Here is a 17,834-nt window from a genome sequence, read left to right as displayed (position 1 = left end):
CTCCCACTGGCTATATATATCCTCGATGGGGAGTGTGGGCAGGGCTACCGCCTTCAAAATATCTGATCAAATTCTAGAAGATTCCAAAGCTGACTGCACAAGCACAGGATTAATACCATATGTGCAACTCACAGTTGACTACAATGGAGAAAGAGAAAAGAAAGGGGGAAAGCTATAAGAAGAGGAAATGAAAGGAATGAAAGGAAGAAGGGAAAAAGGGTGAAGAAAGAGAGGTGGAGAAAGAAAAATGAAGGACAGAAAGGGGGGAAAGGTATGACGGATGAGAAAGAAAGGATGAAACCATGGAAGCAGCAGTTCCTCTGATGGGTATCTGTGCTAAAATCTGTGGTATCTGTGTTAAAAGTGTCAATGCTCAAAATGTCTAGGAAAATATAACAATTTCGAATGCTATTAACAAATGTGACAGTATTACTATTTCAATAACAATTCTAATGGTACCTATTTGTCACTTTTGTATGTATTTCTTATAACTACACTTTTATCTCCCAGCAAATGGTATTTTTAAGGCCCAGTCGGTTACTGCCAACAACATGCGCTCGAAAAGGGATTCATAACACACCTGAATGCCCCCTAAATCAAATACGACTCCTCATTGCCTGTTTGGGGTTTCAAAGTTGTCACGGATCTTCTCTATAACCTGATTTCTGCCCCAATTTACATCCGGTGGGAAAACAGCCTTTCCTTGGCGCCTGTGGGATAGAATTTAAAAGAAAACAGTACTTTTCCTTATTATCTTTCCATCGGCAAGGGTCACAAACACACAAGTCAAAGAACAGTATCTCCAAGTAAACAAGGGAAAATGGGCGCTTTATCGTATGAGGCATTTGTGCAGAGATTAATTCTGTCAAAGCAAGGCGCAAACATAAGGTTTCCTATATGAGAGGACCGCGCTTAGTTGAATCAAAGGAACAACAACAGCAGAGAGATATCAAATCCAAAGGGCATAGTGTCTTTTTGGAGGAAGAATGATTGTCCATAAATTGTCTCGTATTAACTTGGAACACATCCCCGACTGATTTCGCTACCTGTCCGGACAGCAACCCAATACGCCATATGCAAGAAAGAGCTTAAATAATTAAAGAAAGAAATACCATTTTTGTACACTATCTTCTCCAAGCAAAGCAAGGCAGCGGCGCATTTCGAAAGGGTCCTTTCCGCAAGAGGAGACAAGTGATGCTGGGGGTTCCTTTGAGGCAACAAATATAGCTAGTTTCGCAAGAAGGGCTTACTTCGCTTTCTTTTGGGGGAAAAGAAGAAGCGTCTTTATCTTTACCAATCCTATGTTGTACTGAGCAAAACAAAGTAGAATGGGGAGGTAGAATGGCAGCCATTCATTAAGGAAAGAGATTGGGGAGGGGAAATAAGGAAAAGGGTTTAACTGGCTCCTGGCTCCTTCGGTTCTACTGTACTTTTCTTTAGATAACACAGTGGCCCCCAAACAAAAAGGCATCCCCTTTCTGTAACAGAACCCAACAGTTCGGTAGCTTCACAAAGATATCTCTTAAAACGAGCCAACAAACATTTATCTCCAATGGGATGAAAGTGGGGGGAGGCAGCTCAACTTTTCTGGCTACCACAAACATTTTAGTGCAATGGCTAAAAACAAACAAACAAAACAACAACACAACCAAAACCCCGCAAAACAAAACCAAACGCTAGAAGCTTTAGTGACAAAGCAGGAAGGGCAGGAGAGGAGTTTGGGGAGTAGCTTCTTTCGACAGCCAAAGCCTGTGCAAGGGCTCAAATGGGGCATGGGGAAAGGGGCATTTGGCCGGTGTCAGGCAAGCACTGTAGAAAAGAGACACAATGGGGAGGCTCCGGGCAGTTTCCTGGGGCCAGGCAGCCTCTCGGATGCATTCAGAGGGGGCTTGGAGACCTCTCTTTTGCTCTCATTCCTCATCCCACACTGCCACATCCTTCTTCCTTTCCCCCCTACCCCCTGTCTTCCTGCCCACCAGTCCTCTGTCCACTACAGCCGGTCCATCCGGAACGTATCCTCTGTGGCTGGGTCGGCCAGGACCATGTTTGGATCATTGAGCATGTGCAGTCCATCCAGGGTCAAAGGGTCGATTTTGAGTTCATCCAGAGGGAATTGGGAATCTGAATCGAAGCTGGCATCACCAACCCCAGCTAGGGAGCTGGTCAGGTCCTTTGAGACGCTGGGGGGCGACTCCCCCGTCACTGGAGATAGAGAGAGATTGAGAGAGAGAGAAAGGAAGGAAGGAAAGAAGGATGGATGAAAGGAGGGGGGGGGGGAATAGGGAAATAAGTTGGAGAAAAGCAGGAGGAAGAAGGGAGGTGAAACATGAGAATTGGGTTAAGAAAAGGAAGGAAAAAAGGGAGGGAGGGAGGAAAGGGAAACAGGGAAATTGGTTGGAGACAAACAGAAAGGATGGAGGGAGGGAGGGAGGAAAGAAGGAAGGAGAAATGGGGGAATTGGTTGGAGAAAGGGAAGGAAGGAAGGAAGGAAGGAAGGAAGGAAGGAAGGAAGGAAGGGGAAATGGAGAAAACCAGAAGGGAAGAAGGGAGGGCGGAAAGAAAGAAGTAGAAACAGGAGAATTGGTTGTAGAAAAATAAGAATAGAAGGGAAGGGAAGGGGAGGGGTGGGGAGGGAGGGAGGAAGGAAGGAATTGGTTGGAGAAAAGGAAGGAAGGAAGGAGAAATAGAATATTGGTTGGAAAAAAAACAGAGGGAAGTGAGGGAGGAGAAACAAGGGAATTGGTTGGAGAAAAACAAGAAGAGTGGATGAATTGGTTCAAAAAAAAGAAGAGGGCGGAGGGTAAATGGAGGAATCAATTAAAAAAAAAAAACCAGAAGGAAGGTAGGGAGAAAGGAAGGCAGAAGAGGACAGACTTGGTTAGAATAAGACTACTTCTTCAACCGTGGACACTTTTCAGGGTCAGTGAACGGCCCCGATTGAGCATACTACACCTCTTTCAATTTCCTATTCAACCTGCGCTTTTCTGACTTTTCACCCCCCCCCCCCCCACCTGAGTGAAAAGAACTGCCCTGAAGGAAGATCTACAAATGTCCCAAGAAGTGTTCCCTCGAATTCTAGGTCTTTCAATACAACCCGATAGTTAATGCCCGGGAGATATTAAACCTTACATACAGAGTGATCTGTCTACTATACAGAATGATTTGAGCTTTTTTCATGCAATGGAGCTGACATAGGTTTCACCCTGCAGCCTGTGACAACCTCTTCCCGATTACCATTCCGTTACGTGGTGGGTTTTTGTTTCTGTTTGCCATTAAGAACATTTCTTGTGATGCTCCTCTTCCAGATGAAGACAGCTATACTTTCTTCCCAATGAAATCAATGGGGCTACACTCAGCCTCCATTTCTCCTTCCTTCCAGAAAGATCAATTTCAACCTGCGACTTGCCAATCTCGGAGGAAGACGATAGATGAGCAGAGAGCTTCCTACCCATCCCTTTCCTGGCCATACCTGTGAGAATGATATTGGGAATGTTGCTGTGGCTCGCATAGCTCAGCTGCGGGACATTCTGGAGGCTGCCATGGCTGCTGGGGAACCCCATCATGGTGGCCTGGGAGTAGTTGAGGGTGGAGCAGGGGCTATAGAGACTGTTGGAGCTGATGGCATTCTCAATCATGTTGAATTGCGCGAGCTGGAGGAAGGAATCCTGGAGATAAGAACATAAAGGAACCAAAGGCCCACCACCGCACCCGGCCATCCCCACCTTTCCCTCCCAGCAGTTAGTAACATGAAAGAAAACTGGCCCTGTGCGTGGACTACATTCTGGTGAGGTTTAGGGGAGGGTAGACTATGGACAATGTGATTTGCAGATTTCAAGGCATAATGTCAAATATTTTCAAGGAGGCAGTAGTAAGACCCCTTTTGAAGAAACTGGCACTGGATCTAACTCAACAACTGTAGGCCAGTATCAAATTGCCCTTTCTGGAAAGGTTCTAAAAAAGGTGTTGGCCTTACAACTTTAAAGTTTCTTGGATAAAACCGATTATCTAGATCCATTTCAATCTGGTTTCAGGCTTGCCTAAAGAAGTACAATAACACTGGTCACCTTGATTGATGATCTACCAAGAGAGCTATACAGGGGGAGTGCGGCCCTGTTGGTTCTCCTGGACATCTCAGTGGATTTTGATACCATCAATCATAATATACTTCTGCGCCAACTCTCCAGGATGGGATTAGAAGGGACTTATTGCAGTGGCTCCAGTCCTTCTTGGAGGACTGTATTCAAATGGTGGTGATGGGGGATTTATGTTCAACTCCCTGGCCAGTGGCCTGTGGGGTCCCTCAGGGCTCAATTCTGTTCCCCCATCCTGCTTAGCATTTACATGAAATGGTTGGGAGAGTTCATCCAGAGTTTTGGAATGCCATAAGATGTGTATGCAGATGACACCCAACTCTATTACTTCTTTCCACCTAATGTTAAGGTTGCCATCCTGATCCTTAACAGGTGCCTGTCATCAGTGAAGGACTGGATGAAGGCTAGCAAGTTGAAATTAAATCCAGACAAGACAGAGGTACTCCTGGTCAGATGTAAGGAAGAACAGGGTTTAGGGTTACAGGCTGTGTTAGACAAGGTCACACTCCCCCTGAAGATACAGTTTCAAAGTCGGGGATCCTAGACTTGCCACCGACCTGGCATGCAAGATGTTGGCAGTGACCAGGAGCACCTTTGCACAATTAAAACTTGTACGTCAGCTGCGCCCATACCTTAAGACGCAGAACTTGTCATGGTAGTCCTGCCCTAATTACATACTGTTTGGACTACTGCAAAGCGCTCTATGTGGGGCTGCCTTTGAAGATAGTTCGGGAACTTCCAATAGTCCAGAGATTGGTAGTCAGGTTACTGACTACAGCGCCATACATGGAGCGGACCACCCCCATATTATGGCTGCTGGTCCGCTTCCAAGCTATATACAAAGTGCTGGGTATCTATATCTATATCTATATCTATATCTATATCTATATCTATATCTATCTATAGTGTATATAATAAAAGTCAAAGTTTGTATGCGGAGGACAAAAGTGTGGCGGTGTGGCGGTGTATGTGCCAGCATTCTGATTGGCCAGCCTGAAAGTTCCAAGATTCTGATTGGCTGCCGCTGTGGTGCTATTTGCATATGGTCTCTGATTGGCCAGCTTTACAGGAGCCCCTGGTGGAGAAAAGGGTTCATGACAGAAACGGAGACATGAGAGAAGGAAATTTGCATATGGTCTCTGATTGGCCAGCTTCAATTCCAAGATTCCGAGATGACAAAGATAGGAAAGGAAAAGGCCTGAGGGGGCTGGGTCAGAAAACTACCAATACGGACCAAACTGGGCAAACAGAGCCCCCATGACCCACTCTACATCCTACTGCAGTTTGGAGGAGGATGAACCATGGATGTTGGGACTTGCAGTACCATCACTCACATTCTGATACTGCTGTTAACCTCATCCAATGACTGATGAGGACCAAACTTGGCACATAGACCTCTCATGACCCACCTTATGTCCTTGTGTGGTTTGGTCAAGGATGGACCATGGATTATGGTACCTGCAGTACCTTTGCTCAATTCCTGAGACCACTGCAACCCTCATCCAATTACTGATCAAGACCAAACTTGGCACACTGATTCTCCATGACGCACTCTACATCCTGGTGCAGTTTGGAGGAGGATGCACCATGGACGATGGGACTTGCAATACCTGCACTCCCTTCCTAAGACCATTACAACTTCCAACAATGATGGATCAGGACCACAATTTACACAAAGAGTCCGTATGACCAACTTTACATCCTGGTGCAGTTTGGAAGAATTTGTCAATGGATGATAGGACTTGCAGTCACTTCACTCACTTCCTGAGACCACTGAGACCCTCGCCAATGACTGATCAAGACCAATCTTGGCACACAGTCCCCATGACCCACTCTACATCCTGGTGCACTTTTGAGGAGAAAAGACCATGGATGATGGGACTTCAAGTACCTTCACTCACTTCCTGAAAACAATGCAACCATCATCCAATGACCAATAGTGACCAAACTTGGCATACATAACTGCCATTACCACTTTCTCTAATAACCCGGGCAGCGCCGGGTCCCCAAGGTAGTATATAATAAAAGTTTGTATGCGGCGGACAGACAGAGGAAGGAGGATGTAGGGTGAAGGGGTTTGTGGCAGCTTTCTAATTGGCTGCCACTGTGGTGCTATTTGCATATGGTCTCTGATAGGACAGCCTGAAAACTCAAACGTCCTCAAGTGGCTGACAGGGGAAAATAAATTTGCATATGGTTTCTGATTGGCTAGCCTCAACAGGAGTCCCTGGCGGTGAAGAGGGTCAATGAAAGAAGCGGGGACATAAGAGAAGGAAATTTGCATATGGTTTCTGATTGACCAGCTTCAACAGGAGCTTTCAGATTGGCAGCCACTGTGGTGCTATTTGCATATGGTTTCTGATTGGCCAGCCTCAATTCCAAGATTCCAAGATGACAAAGAGAGGAAAGGAAAAGGCCAGGGGCTGGGTCAGAAAATTACCAATACAGACCAAACTTGGCACACAGAGCTCACAAGACCCACTCTAAATCCTACTGCATTTTGGAGGAGGATGGACCATGGATGATGGGACTTGCAGTACCATCACTCACTTTCTGAGACGGCTTTAACCTTCATCCAATGACTTGGCACATAAACCTCTCATGGCCCACTTTATGCCCTGCTGTGGTTTGGCTGGGGATGGACCATGGATTATGGGACATGCAGTACATTTGCTCAATTACTGAGGCCACTGCTACTCTCATCCAATTACCAATAAAGACCAAACTTGGCACACTGAGTCTCCATGATGCACTCTACATCCTGGTGCAGTTTGGAGGAGGATGCACCATGGACGGTGGGACTTGCAATACCTGCACTCCCTTCCTAAGACCAATACAACTGCCAACAATGATGGATCTGGACCACAAATCACACTGAGAGCCCGCATGACCCACTGTACATCCTAGTGTGGTTTGGAAGAATTCGGTGATGGATGGTGGCACTAGGAGTATATAAGTATAAGTATATAATAAAAGTCAAGCTAGTCTATATATATAATAAAGAAGAGTGTTTGTTTGTATAGGACAGAGGAATTGTGGAGGGCGGTGTATGTGCCAGCGTTCTGATTGGCTGCCGCTGTGGTGCTATTTGCATATGGTCTCTGATTGGGCAGCTTCAATAGGAGCCCCTGGTGGAGAAGAGGGTACATGACAGAAGGAAATTTGCATATGGTCTGTGATTGGCCAGCCTCAAATCCAACATTCCGAGATGAAAAAGAGAGGAAAGGAAAGGCCAAAGGGGGCTGGGTCAGAACATTCCCAATACAGACCAAAATAGGCACACAGAGCCCCCATCACCCACTCTACATCCTACTGCAGTTTGGAGGAGTATGAACGATGGATGATGGGGCTTGCAGTACCACCACTCACATTCTGAGACCGCTGTTAACCTTATCCAATGACTGATCAGGACCAAACTTCGCACATAGACCTCTCATGATCCACTTTACGTCCTGGTGCGGTTTGGCCGGGGAAGGACCGTGGATTATGGGACTTGCAGTACCATTGCTCAATTCTTCAGACCACTGCAACCATCATCCAATTACCAATAAATACCAAACTTGGCACACTGAGTCTCCATGACGCATTCTACATCCAGGTGCAGTTTGAAGGAGGATGCACCATGGACGATGGGACTTGCAATACCTGCACTCCCTTCCTAAGACCATTACAACTACCAACGATGATGGATCAGGACCACAATTTACACAGAGACCCAGCATGACCCACTTTACATCCTGGTGCGGTTTGGAAGAATTTGACAATGGATGATGGGAATTGCAGTCACTTCACTCACTTCCTGAGACCACTGAGATCCTCGCCAATGACTCATCAAGACTAAACTTGGCACATGGAGCTACAATGACCCACTCTACATCCTGGAGCAGTTTGGAGGATGACAGACCATGGATGATGGCACTTCAAGTACCTCCACTACCCAAGGCTGCTGCAAAACTCTTCTAATGACCAATCAAGACCAAAGTTGGCACACAGAGCCCCCATGACCTACTCTACATCCTGCTGCAGTTTTGGAGAAGGGTGGACCATGGATGATGGAACTTCCAGTACCTTCACTCACCTTCTGAGACCTCTGCAAACCTCATCCAATGACGGATCAAGACCAAACTTGACACATAGACCTCTCATGACCCACTTTACGTCCTGCTGTTATTTGGAAAACTTTGGAGATGGATGATGGGACTTGCAGTACCTTTGCTCACTTCCTGAGACCACTGAGACCCTCGCCAATGACTAATCAAGACTAAACTTGGCACATGGAGCACCAATGACCCACTCTACATCCTGGTGCAGTTTGGAGGAGGACAGACCATGGATGATGGGACTTCAAGTACCTCCACTCCCTTCCAAAGATTGCTGCAACCCTCTTCTAATGACCAATCAAGACCACACTTGGCACACAGAGCCCCCATGATCCACTCTACATCCTGCTGCAATTTGAAAGGGGATGGACTTTGGATGATGGGACTTGCAATACCTTCACTCACTTACTGACACCACTGCCACCCTCATCTAATGACTGATAAAGACCAAACTTGGCACACAGAGCCCCCATGACCCACTCTATATCCTGCTGCTGTTTGTAGGAGGATGGCCCATGGATGATGGGACTTCAAGTACCTTCACTCGCTTCCTAAAAATAATGCTGCCATTATCCAAAGACCAATAAAGACCAAACTTGGCATACAGAACCGCCATTACCCACTTTCTCTAATAACCCGGGCAACGCCGGGTCCCCAAGCTAGTATATAATAAAGAAGAGTGTTTGTTTGTATAGGACAGAGGAAGTGTGGAGGGCGGAAGTGTATGTGGCAGCGTTCTGATTGGCTGCCGCTGTGGTGCTATTTGCATATGGTCTCTGATTGGCCAGCTTCAAGAGGAGCCCCTGGTGGAGAAAAGAGTTCATGGCAGAAACGGGGACATGAGAAGGAAATTTGCATATGGTCTCTGATTGGCCAGCCTCAAATCCAACATTCCGAGATGACAAAGAGAGGAAAGGAAAGGCCAAAGGGGGCTGGGTCAGAACATTCCCAATACAGACCAAAATAGGCACACAGAGCCCCCATCACCCACTCTACATCCTACTGCAGTTTGGAGGAGTGTGAACGATGGATGATGGGGCTTGCAGTACCACCACTCACATTCTGAGACCGCTGTTAACCTTATCCAATGACTGATCAGGACCAAACTTCGCACATAGACCTCTCATGATCCACTTTACGTCCTGGTGCGGTTTGGCCGGGGAAGGACCGTGGATTATGGGACTTGCAGTACCATTGCTCAATTCTTCAGACCACTGCAACCATCATCCAATTACCAATAAATACCAAACTTGGCACACTGAGTCTCCATGACGCATTCTACATCCAGGTGCAGTTTGAAGGAGGATGCACCATGGACGATGGGACTTGCAATACCTGCACTCCCTTCCTAAGACCATTACAACTACCAACGATGATGGATCAGGACCACAATTTACACAGAGACCCAGCATGACCCACTCTACATCCTGGTGCGGTTTGGAAGAATTTGACAATGGATGATGGGAATTGCAGTCACTTCACTCACTTCCTGAGACCACTGAGATCCTCGCCAATGACTCATCAAGACTAAACTTGGCACATGGAGCTACAATGACCCACTCTACATCCTGGAGCAGTTTGGAGGATGACAGACCATGGATGATGGCACTTCAAGTACCTCCACTACCCAAGGCTGCTGCAAAACTCTTCTAATGACCAATCAAGACCAAAGTTGGCACACAGAGCCCCCATGACCTACTCTACATCCTGCTGCAGTTTTGGAGAAGGGTGGACCATGGATGATGGAACTTCCAGTACCTTCACTCACCTTCTGAGACCTCTGCAAACCTCATCCAATGACGGATCAAGACCAAACTTGACACATAGACCTCTCATGACCCACTTTACGTCCTGCTGTTATTTGGAAAACTTTGGAGATGGATGATGGGACTTGCAGTACCTTTGCTCACTTCCTGAGACCACTGAGACCCTCGCCAATGACTAATCAAGACTAAACTTGGCACATGGAGCACCAATGACCCACTCTACATCCTGGTACAGTTTGGAGGAGGACAGACCATGGATGATGGGACTTCAGTACCTCCACTCCCTTCCGAAGATTGCTACAACCCTCTTCTAATGACCAATCAAGACCAAACTTGGCACACAGAGCCCCCATGATCCACTCTACATCCTGCTGCAGTTTGAAAGAGGATGGACTTTGGATGATGGGACTTGCGGTACCTTCACTCACTTACTGACACCACTTCCACCCTCATCTAATGACTGATAAAGACCAAACTTGGCACACAGAGCCCCCATGACCCACTCTATATCCTGCTGCTGTTTGTAGGAGGATGGGCCATGGATGGTGGGACTTCAAGTACCTTCACTCACTTCCTGAAAATAATGCAGCCGTTATCCAAAGACCAATAAAGACCAAACTTGGCATACAGAACCGCCATTACCCACTTTCTCTAATAACCCGGGCAACGCCGGGTCCCCAAGCTAGTATACAATAAAAGTCATGTATGTGGCAGAAGTGTACATGGCAACTTTCTTATTGGCTGCCACTTTCACAAGCCACTGTGACCAACACGGGTGATGCAAACTTAGCACACATAACCTCCACAACCTCGCCCTGGTGCGGTTTGGGGGACCAGATTATGGGATTTGTAGTACTTTCACACAGTTTGGTTTCCACGAAACACTGTGGCCCCCAACAAAGACCGATAAAGATCAAACTTGGCACACAGAGCACCAGTGATCCATTCTACATCCTACTGCAGTTTGGAGGAGGGCAGATCATGGATTAGGGGACTTGAAGTACCTCAACTCGCTTTCTGAAACCGCTGCGACCCACAATTACTGAACAAGACAAAACTTGGCACACATAACCCTATTCACACCCATGAGGCTTGGGGGAGGGTGGACAATGGATGCTAGGACTTGTAGTACTTTCCAACACTTTCGATCCCACAGATGACTGCGGCCCCCAACAAAAACCAATATAGACCAAACTTGGCACACAGAGCACCTGTGGCCCATGATACATCCTATTACAGTTTGGAGGAGGATGGCCCATGGATGATGGGACTTGAAGTACTTTCACTCATTTCCCAAGACCACTATGACCCTTATCCAATGGGCCTCCATGAGCCTCTCTACATACTGGTGCAGATGTTCTGAGGATGGACCATGGATAATGGGACTTGAAGTAACTTCTTTCACTTCCCAAAACTGCTGCAACCCTCATCTAATGTCCGATCAAGACCAAACTTGGCACACAGAGCCCCCATGACCCACTCTACATCCTGCTGCAGTTTTGGAGGTGGACGGACGATGGATGATGTGACTTCCTGTACATTCACTCACATTCTGAGGCCTCTGCAAACCTCATTCAATGACTGATCAAGACCAATCTTGGCACATAAACCTCTCATGACCCACTTTACGTCCTGGTGTCATTTGGAAAAAATTGGAGATGGATGATGGGACTTGCAGTAACCTCACTCACTTTCTGAGACCACTGAGACCCTCGCCAATGACTAATCAAGACAAAACTTGACACACGGAGCCCCAATGACCCACTCTACACCCTGGTGCAGTTTGGAGGAGGACAGACCATGGATGATGGGACTTCAAGTACCTCCACTTCCTTCCCAAGATTACTGCAACCCTCATCTAATGACTGATCAAGACCAAACTTGGTACACACAGCCCCCTTGACCCACCCTACATTCCGGTGCTGTTTGAAGGATGGACGATGGATGATGGGACTTGCAGTACGTTCACTCACTTCCTGAAACCATAGCGACACTCATTCAAAAACCAATAAAGACCAAACTTGGACTAGAGAGCCCCCATGGACAACTCAACATTCTGGTGAGGTTTGGGGGAGTACAGACTTAGGATGATGGGACTTCAAGAACCTCCACTCACTTCCCAAGACCTCTGCAACACTCATCTAATGACCGATCAAGACCAATCTTGGCACACAAAACCCCCATGACCCACTCTCCATCCTGGAGCAGTTTGGAGGAGGGTGGACCACAGATAGTGGGACTCACAGTACCTTCACTAACTTCCTGAGACCACTGCGAGTCATATAAATAGCTGATAAAGACCTACCTTGATACAATTCCTTTCTCAAATAGCCCGGGCAGCGCCGGGTTCCCAAGCTAGTATATAATAAAAAAGAGTGTTTGTATGTATGTGGCAGAAGTGTATGTTCTAGCTTTCTGACTGGCTGCCACTGTGGTGCTATTTGCATATAGTCTCTGATTGGCCAGCCTCAAGAGGCCCCCCTGTTGGAGAAGAGGGTTAATGAGAAAAGCAGGGACATGAGAGAAGGAAATTTGCATATGGTCTCTGATTGGCCAGCCTTATTTCCAAGATTCCGAGATAATAAAGAGAGGAAAGGAAAAGGCAGGGGCTGTGTCAGAAAATTACCTATACAAACCAAACTTGGCACACAGAGCCTCCATCACTCACTCTACATCCTACTGCAATTTGGAAGAGGATGGACCATGGATGATGGGACTGGCAGTACCATCACTCACTTTCTGAGACCGCTGTTAACCTCATCCAATGACTGATTAGGACCAAACTTGGTACATAGACTTCTTATGACCCACTTTACATCCTTATGTGGGTTGGCCGGGGATGGACCATGGATTATGGGACTTGCAGTACCTTTGCTCAATTCCTGTGACCACTGCAACTCTCATCAAAGACCAAACTTGGCACACTGAGTCTCCATGACACACTCTACATCCTGCTGTGGATTGGAGGAGGATACGCCATGAATGATGGGACTTGCAATACATGCACTCCCTTCTTGAAACCATTACAACTGCCAACAATGACGGATCAGGATCACCATTCACACAGAGACCACGCATGACCCACTCTACCTCCTGTTGCGGTTTTGAAAAATTTGGAGATGGATGATGGAACTTGCAGTCACTTCACTCACTTCCTGAGACCACTGAGACCCTCGCCAATGACTGATCAAGGCCAAACTTGGCACACAGAGGCCCCATGATCCACTCTATATCTTTGTGCACTTTCGCGGAGGACAGACCATAGATGATGTAATTTCAAGTACCTCCACTTCCTTCCCAAGACTGCTGCAGACCAAAGTTGGCACACAGAGCCCCCACGATCCGTTCTACATCCTGGTGCTGTTTCAAGCAGGATGGACCATGGATGATGGGACTTGAAGAACATCCACTCACTTCCCAAGACTAAGGCAACCCTCATCTATTGAGCGATCAAGACCAAACTTGGCACACAAAGCCCCCATAAGCTAAATCCTGGTGCTGTTTGGAGGATGGATGATGGGACTTCAAGTACCTCCACTCACTTCCCAAGACTGCTGCAACCGTCATCTAATAACCGATCAAGACCAAACTTGACACACAGAGACTCCATGAGCCACTCTACATCCCGATGCTGTTTGAAGGTGGACGGACGATAGATGATCGGACTTGCGGTACCTTCATTCACATGTAACCACAGCGACACTCATCCAAATACCAATAAAGACCAAATTTGGCACAGAGAATCCCCATTGACAACTCAATATTTTGGTGAGTTTTGGGGAAGAACAGACTATGGATGATGCGATTTCAAGTATATCCACTAACACCCCAAGACTGCTGTAACCCTCATCTAATGACCGATCAAGACCAAACTTGGCACACAGAGCCCCCATGACCCACTCTCCATCCTGGTGTACTTTGGAGTAGGATGGACCACAGATGATGGGACTCACAGTACCTTCATTAACCTCCTGAGACCACTGCAAGCCATATAAATAACTGATAAAAACAAACCCTGATACACAATTCCTTTCTCAAATAACCTGGGTTGCGCCGGGTCCCCAAGCTAGTCTATATATATATAATAAAAGTCAAAGTTTGTATGTGTGCAACAGATGTAGGCAGGGCGGTGTATGTGCCAGCTTTCCGATTGGCTGCCACTGTGGTACTATTTGCATAAGGTGTCCGATTGGCCTCAATTGACTGAGAGGGGAAAGGAAATTTGCATATGGTTTCTGACTGGTCAATATCAACAGGAGCCCCTGTTGGCACAGAGGGTAAAACCCCTGTGCCGGCAGGACTGAAGACCCAGAGGCAGCCATCTTCCTTGTTCTACATTGTGTCAAAGAAGGCAGCTTTTGACTGGGTGACTGAGGGACTTCCGGTTTGATGGTGGCGAGAGGACATCAAACTACACAGCCGCTTGAAAGCAATCTACAATCCTGTTCGCATCCTCCCAACCAGATACCATCCCTCTTTCGAATCGTCACCCTAACCTGGGAGCTCGGAGGAGACCTCGGAAAATAAGTTTGGCGGTGGAAATCAATCAAAAAAGAGGATAGAAAGAGGTTGGGAGTGGGGAGGTAGAGCACTGAGGCACCGCTTTCCAAGGCCTGTAGATGCTCCCTCCCAGCCGCTTCTGCCAACAACTGCGGAGTTCACCATGGAGATCCACAGACCGGGAGCTGGTGCCGCGGCCCGACTTGCCCGGAGGGATCTGGGGTGCTGCACATTGAAGAGCTGCGAGCCGTGAGGCGCTGTGGTGCTGCTGGTGTCCCTCTCCCCCTTCTCCCTGGAGGCTGCCGGGCGCCATTGGAACTCTGGTGACTAAGGCAACTAAGAGCGATGGACTGCGTGCACCGATCAATTAGATTGGTGGAAAGGATGTGAGGAGGAGATCTTGTGATTGATCCACGGGCGCCATCCTTCTAGGCCGTTTTTAACGGGCCAGTGCTGCTTTCCCCCCTCCTTCCCCAACCCCATTCTCCCCGTCCTTACCATCATCCGCCCTCGTCGCTGGGGTGCCTGTGGCCGCCGTTACATCTGGCGCTGCACAGATTGCCGCTTCCTGCGTCTCGGGCCTGGGCCTCAGGCCTGAGGTTGTGTCAACAGCTGCTGCTACGGGCCTACTGTGCAGGCCACAGCCCATCTTAGACCAGGGCCCAACGTTAACAACAACCGCGCCACCATTTCCACCGCTGCCAGGCAACCCGCAGCCTTGTAGGCCTTGGCTCTTACAGATCCAGGGCCCACCTCTCCCCAAGAAATTGCTGATTCCTGCGGTTGGGGAGGCTGGTGACGGCGGAGAGCAGAAGAGAGAACTAGGAAACCACGAGTCTGCCCCCGAACGGTATATGATAATAATTGTGAACTGGTATTTGACATTGTGCAGGATTCTTTGACATTGTGCAGGATTATTTTTGTGGCCACGCCATCATTGTAATAACATCAGCTAACAACAGTTAACAACATAGTGTGGACGCTGGGCTCAATTAACAGACTTAACATCACACTACGGACACTTTGAGCCTAAACGAAAATCCAGAAGCTCTGTCAACTCATGACTCAGCGTTTTAGTACAATCTCCAGAGCTCTATGCCAAAGGAACTGGTCATTCATTCATTTTATACTGCCCTCTGTGGTCAAGCTAAACTATGCATATAACGTTTCTCTACACAGTGTGCAATTTGTGAATATGTGCTGCTAATTAGTAATAACTGCAATTGTTGCCTTCATTGTGCGGACTACCAGCTGTTCCTGCTTTGTGTCACTCCCTTTCGAGACGGTCAAGAAAAGCCGGGGCCCCGGCTTCTGGGTGCCGGTTTGTTTTTCCACGGACCCAAGGAGTCGGGTCTATGGCTTGAATTGTTTGTCCTGATTGAGTGTTTTGAAAGTCAACTTATTCATATAAGGCAGTAATCTCGCACTATTTGCACTATTTTGCACTATAGAACTAGTCCAGCTCTAAATCACTTTAACTCAAGCACTTTAGATCTTCCTGCCAGAACCTTTGCCATTAACTAACTGATCCCAAATTATTAGATCAAATGGTTACAACTGTTGCACTTTAAACAAATGCTCTGGTCCCTGCACAGTCACTTTGGAGTTACTTATTTATACTATCAACCATCAGCACTTTACTCCTATGTCAATGTTTATATTATCCTTGCTGTCATTGATATTCTATCAGTCATCAGCACAAGTGCACTTTACAACAACTTCAGCACAAGTGCACTTTACAGCTTTTACTATACTGGAAGGAGTAGGTAGTATCAAGGGGCAGGAATATTGGGATCCAGAAACAGGTAACCATAACTATCATCAAGCTTCTAGTACTGAGATAACAATTGTTGGAAGTGGAGGGAGCTTCCCGGGGGGGGGGGGGGTGCGGATGGGGGGGGGCACCATAGAGCTGATGACAGGTAGAGGGAGATACGGGAAAGGGAGAACAAAACATCCATTTTGGCCCAAAATTTACAGTAACAAATTGGCAACCTCTAAAGATGCTAAGAATTAAAGACAAAATCAAATTCGGCCCAAAATTTACAATAGGACATTGGCAATTCCAAAAATTAATGTTACAATCCGGCCCGAAATTAATAAAAATAGATTGGCAACTTCAAAACTTTCTCCTGACAAGATACAACTGAGGTGCCAGGATGGTGGCCCCTCCAAGCTAAAAGTGGTGCTGCTCAATGCCAGGTCGGTAAATGGAAAAACTTCCATTATCCAAGATCTAATTCAAGAAGAATGAGCTGACCTGGCTTGTATAATGGAGACCTAGCTGGACAGGGGGGAGGGGTTAATCTTGGTCTCGGACATGGCCTTGAGCTCCCAATGGCTTTTGGTCTTGGGAGATTTCAACATCCATGCCGAGGCCTCTCTTTCTGGTGCGGCTCAGGACTTCATGGCTGCCATGGCAACCATGGGCCTGTCCCAACTAATATCTGGTCCCACCTATAGTGCCGGGCACACCTTGGATTTGGTTTTTTCTCAGGGATGGGATGAGGGTGACGGGGTGGAGGAGCTGACCATTGTTCCATTGCCATGGACCGATCACCACCTGATCAGATTTAGACTAACTGTGCTTTCTAACCTCCACAGGGGTGGTGGACCCATTAGAATGGTCCACCCCAGAAGACTTATGGATCCAAATGGTTTTCTGATGGCTCTTGGGGATTTTTCCACCTCCTTGGCTAGCAACACTGTCGATGCTCTGGTCTCTCACTGGGACAGTGAGTTGACCAGGGCAATTGACACAATTGCTCCGGAACACCCCCTCTTGAGTAACCGAGCTAAACCAGCCTCTTGGTTCACTGAGGAGCTGGCAGCGATGAAGCGAAAGAAGAGGAGGTTAAAGTGCGTGTGGTGCCAGAATCCCACCAATCCAGCCCAAACACATCTGAATGCCTTCTTAAGGTCCTATGGTGTGGCAATAGCGGCCACATTACAGCCAATATTGCATCTGTGAAGAATCGCCCAGCTGAGCTTTTCCGAGTTGTCAGGGGTCTGTTAAATCCGCCAAAAAGCGAGGCCTCGGATAACTTGGTGGCTCGCTGTGACGCATTTGCTCGATTCTTCGCGGATAAAATTGAGCGGATTCGGTCGGGTTTTGACGTCATGTTAACAGCAGTCTCTGGGGATGTAACGAGAGCATCTGCTTGTCCAGTTTTGTTGGATTCTTTTCAGTTGGTTCAGCTTGAGGATGTGGATTGGATCCTTGGAGAGGTGCGACCTACCACATGCATCCTAGACCCCTGCCCATCCTGGCTAATAAAAGAAGCCAGAGGGGGTTTGGCAGAGTGGGTGAAAGTGATGGTTAATGCCTCCTTACAGGAAGGAAAGTTTCCAGCAAGCTTAAAACAAGCTATTATAAA

At 47.4% G+C, this 17,834-nt stretch overlaps 1 protein-coding gene across 1 annotated transcript in view; it reads right to left on the bottom strand.

The window, feature by feature from the left end:
- Positions 1-801: 801 nt before the first annotated feature.
- LOC137095189 (CREB-regulated transcription coactivator 1-like) overlaps positions 802-17,834 on the bottom strand; it is a 308,991-nt gene continuing 291,958 nt past the window's right edge. Inside the window, exons 13-14 of the mRNA XM_067461564.1 lie at positions 3,470-3,650; positions 802-2,202 (exon numbers count right to left, since the gene is read on the bottom strand). Coding sequence (XP_067317665.1) covers positions 1,991-2,202; positions 3,470-3,650 — 393 coding nt within the window. The 3' untranslated portion in view covers positions 802-1,990. The remainder of the gene's footprint in view (positions 2,203-3,469; positions 3,651-17,834) is intronic.

Source organism: Anolis sagrei, chromosome Y, assembly GCF_037176765.1.
Source record: "Anolis sagrei isolate rAnoSag1 chromosome Y, rAnoSag1.mat, whole genome shotgun sequence".
Classification (NCBI taxonomy): Eukaryota; Metazoa; Chordata; class Lepidosauria; order Squamata; family Dactyloidae; genus Anolis; species Anolis sagrei.
This window is presented reverse-complemented; position numbering and strand designations above follow the sequence as displayed.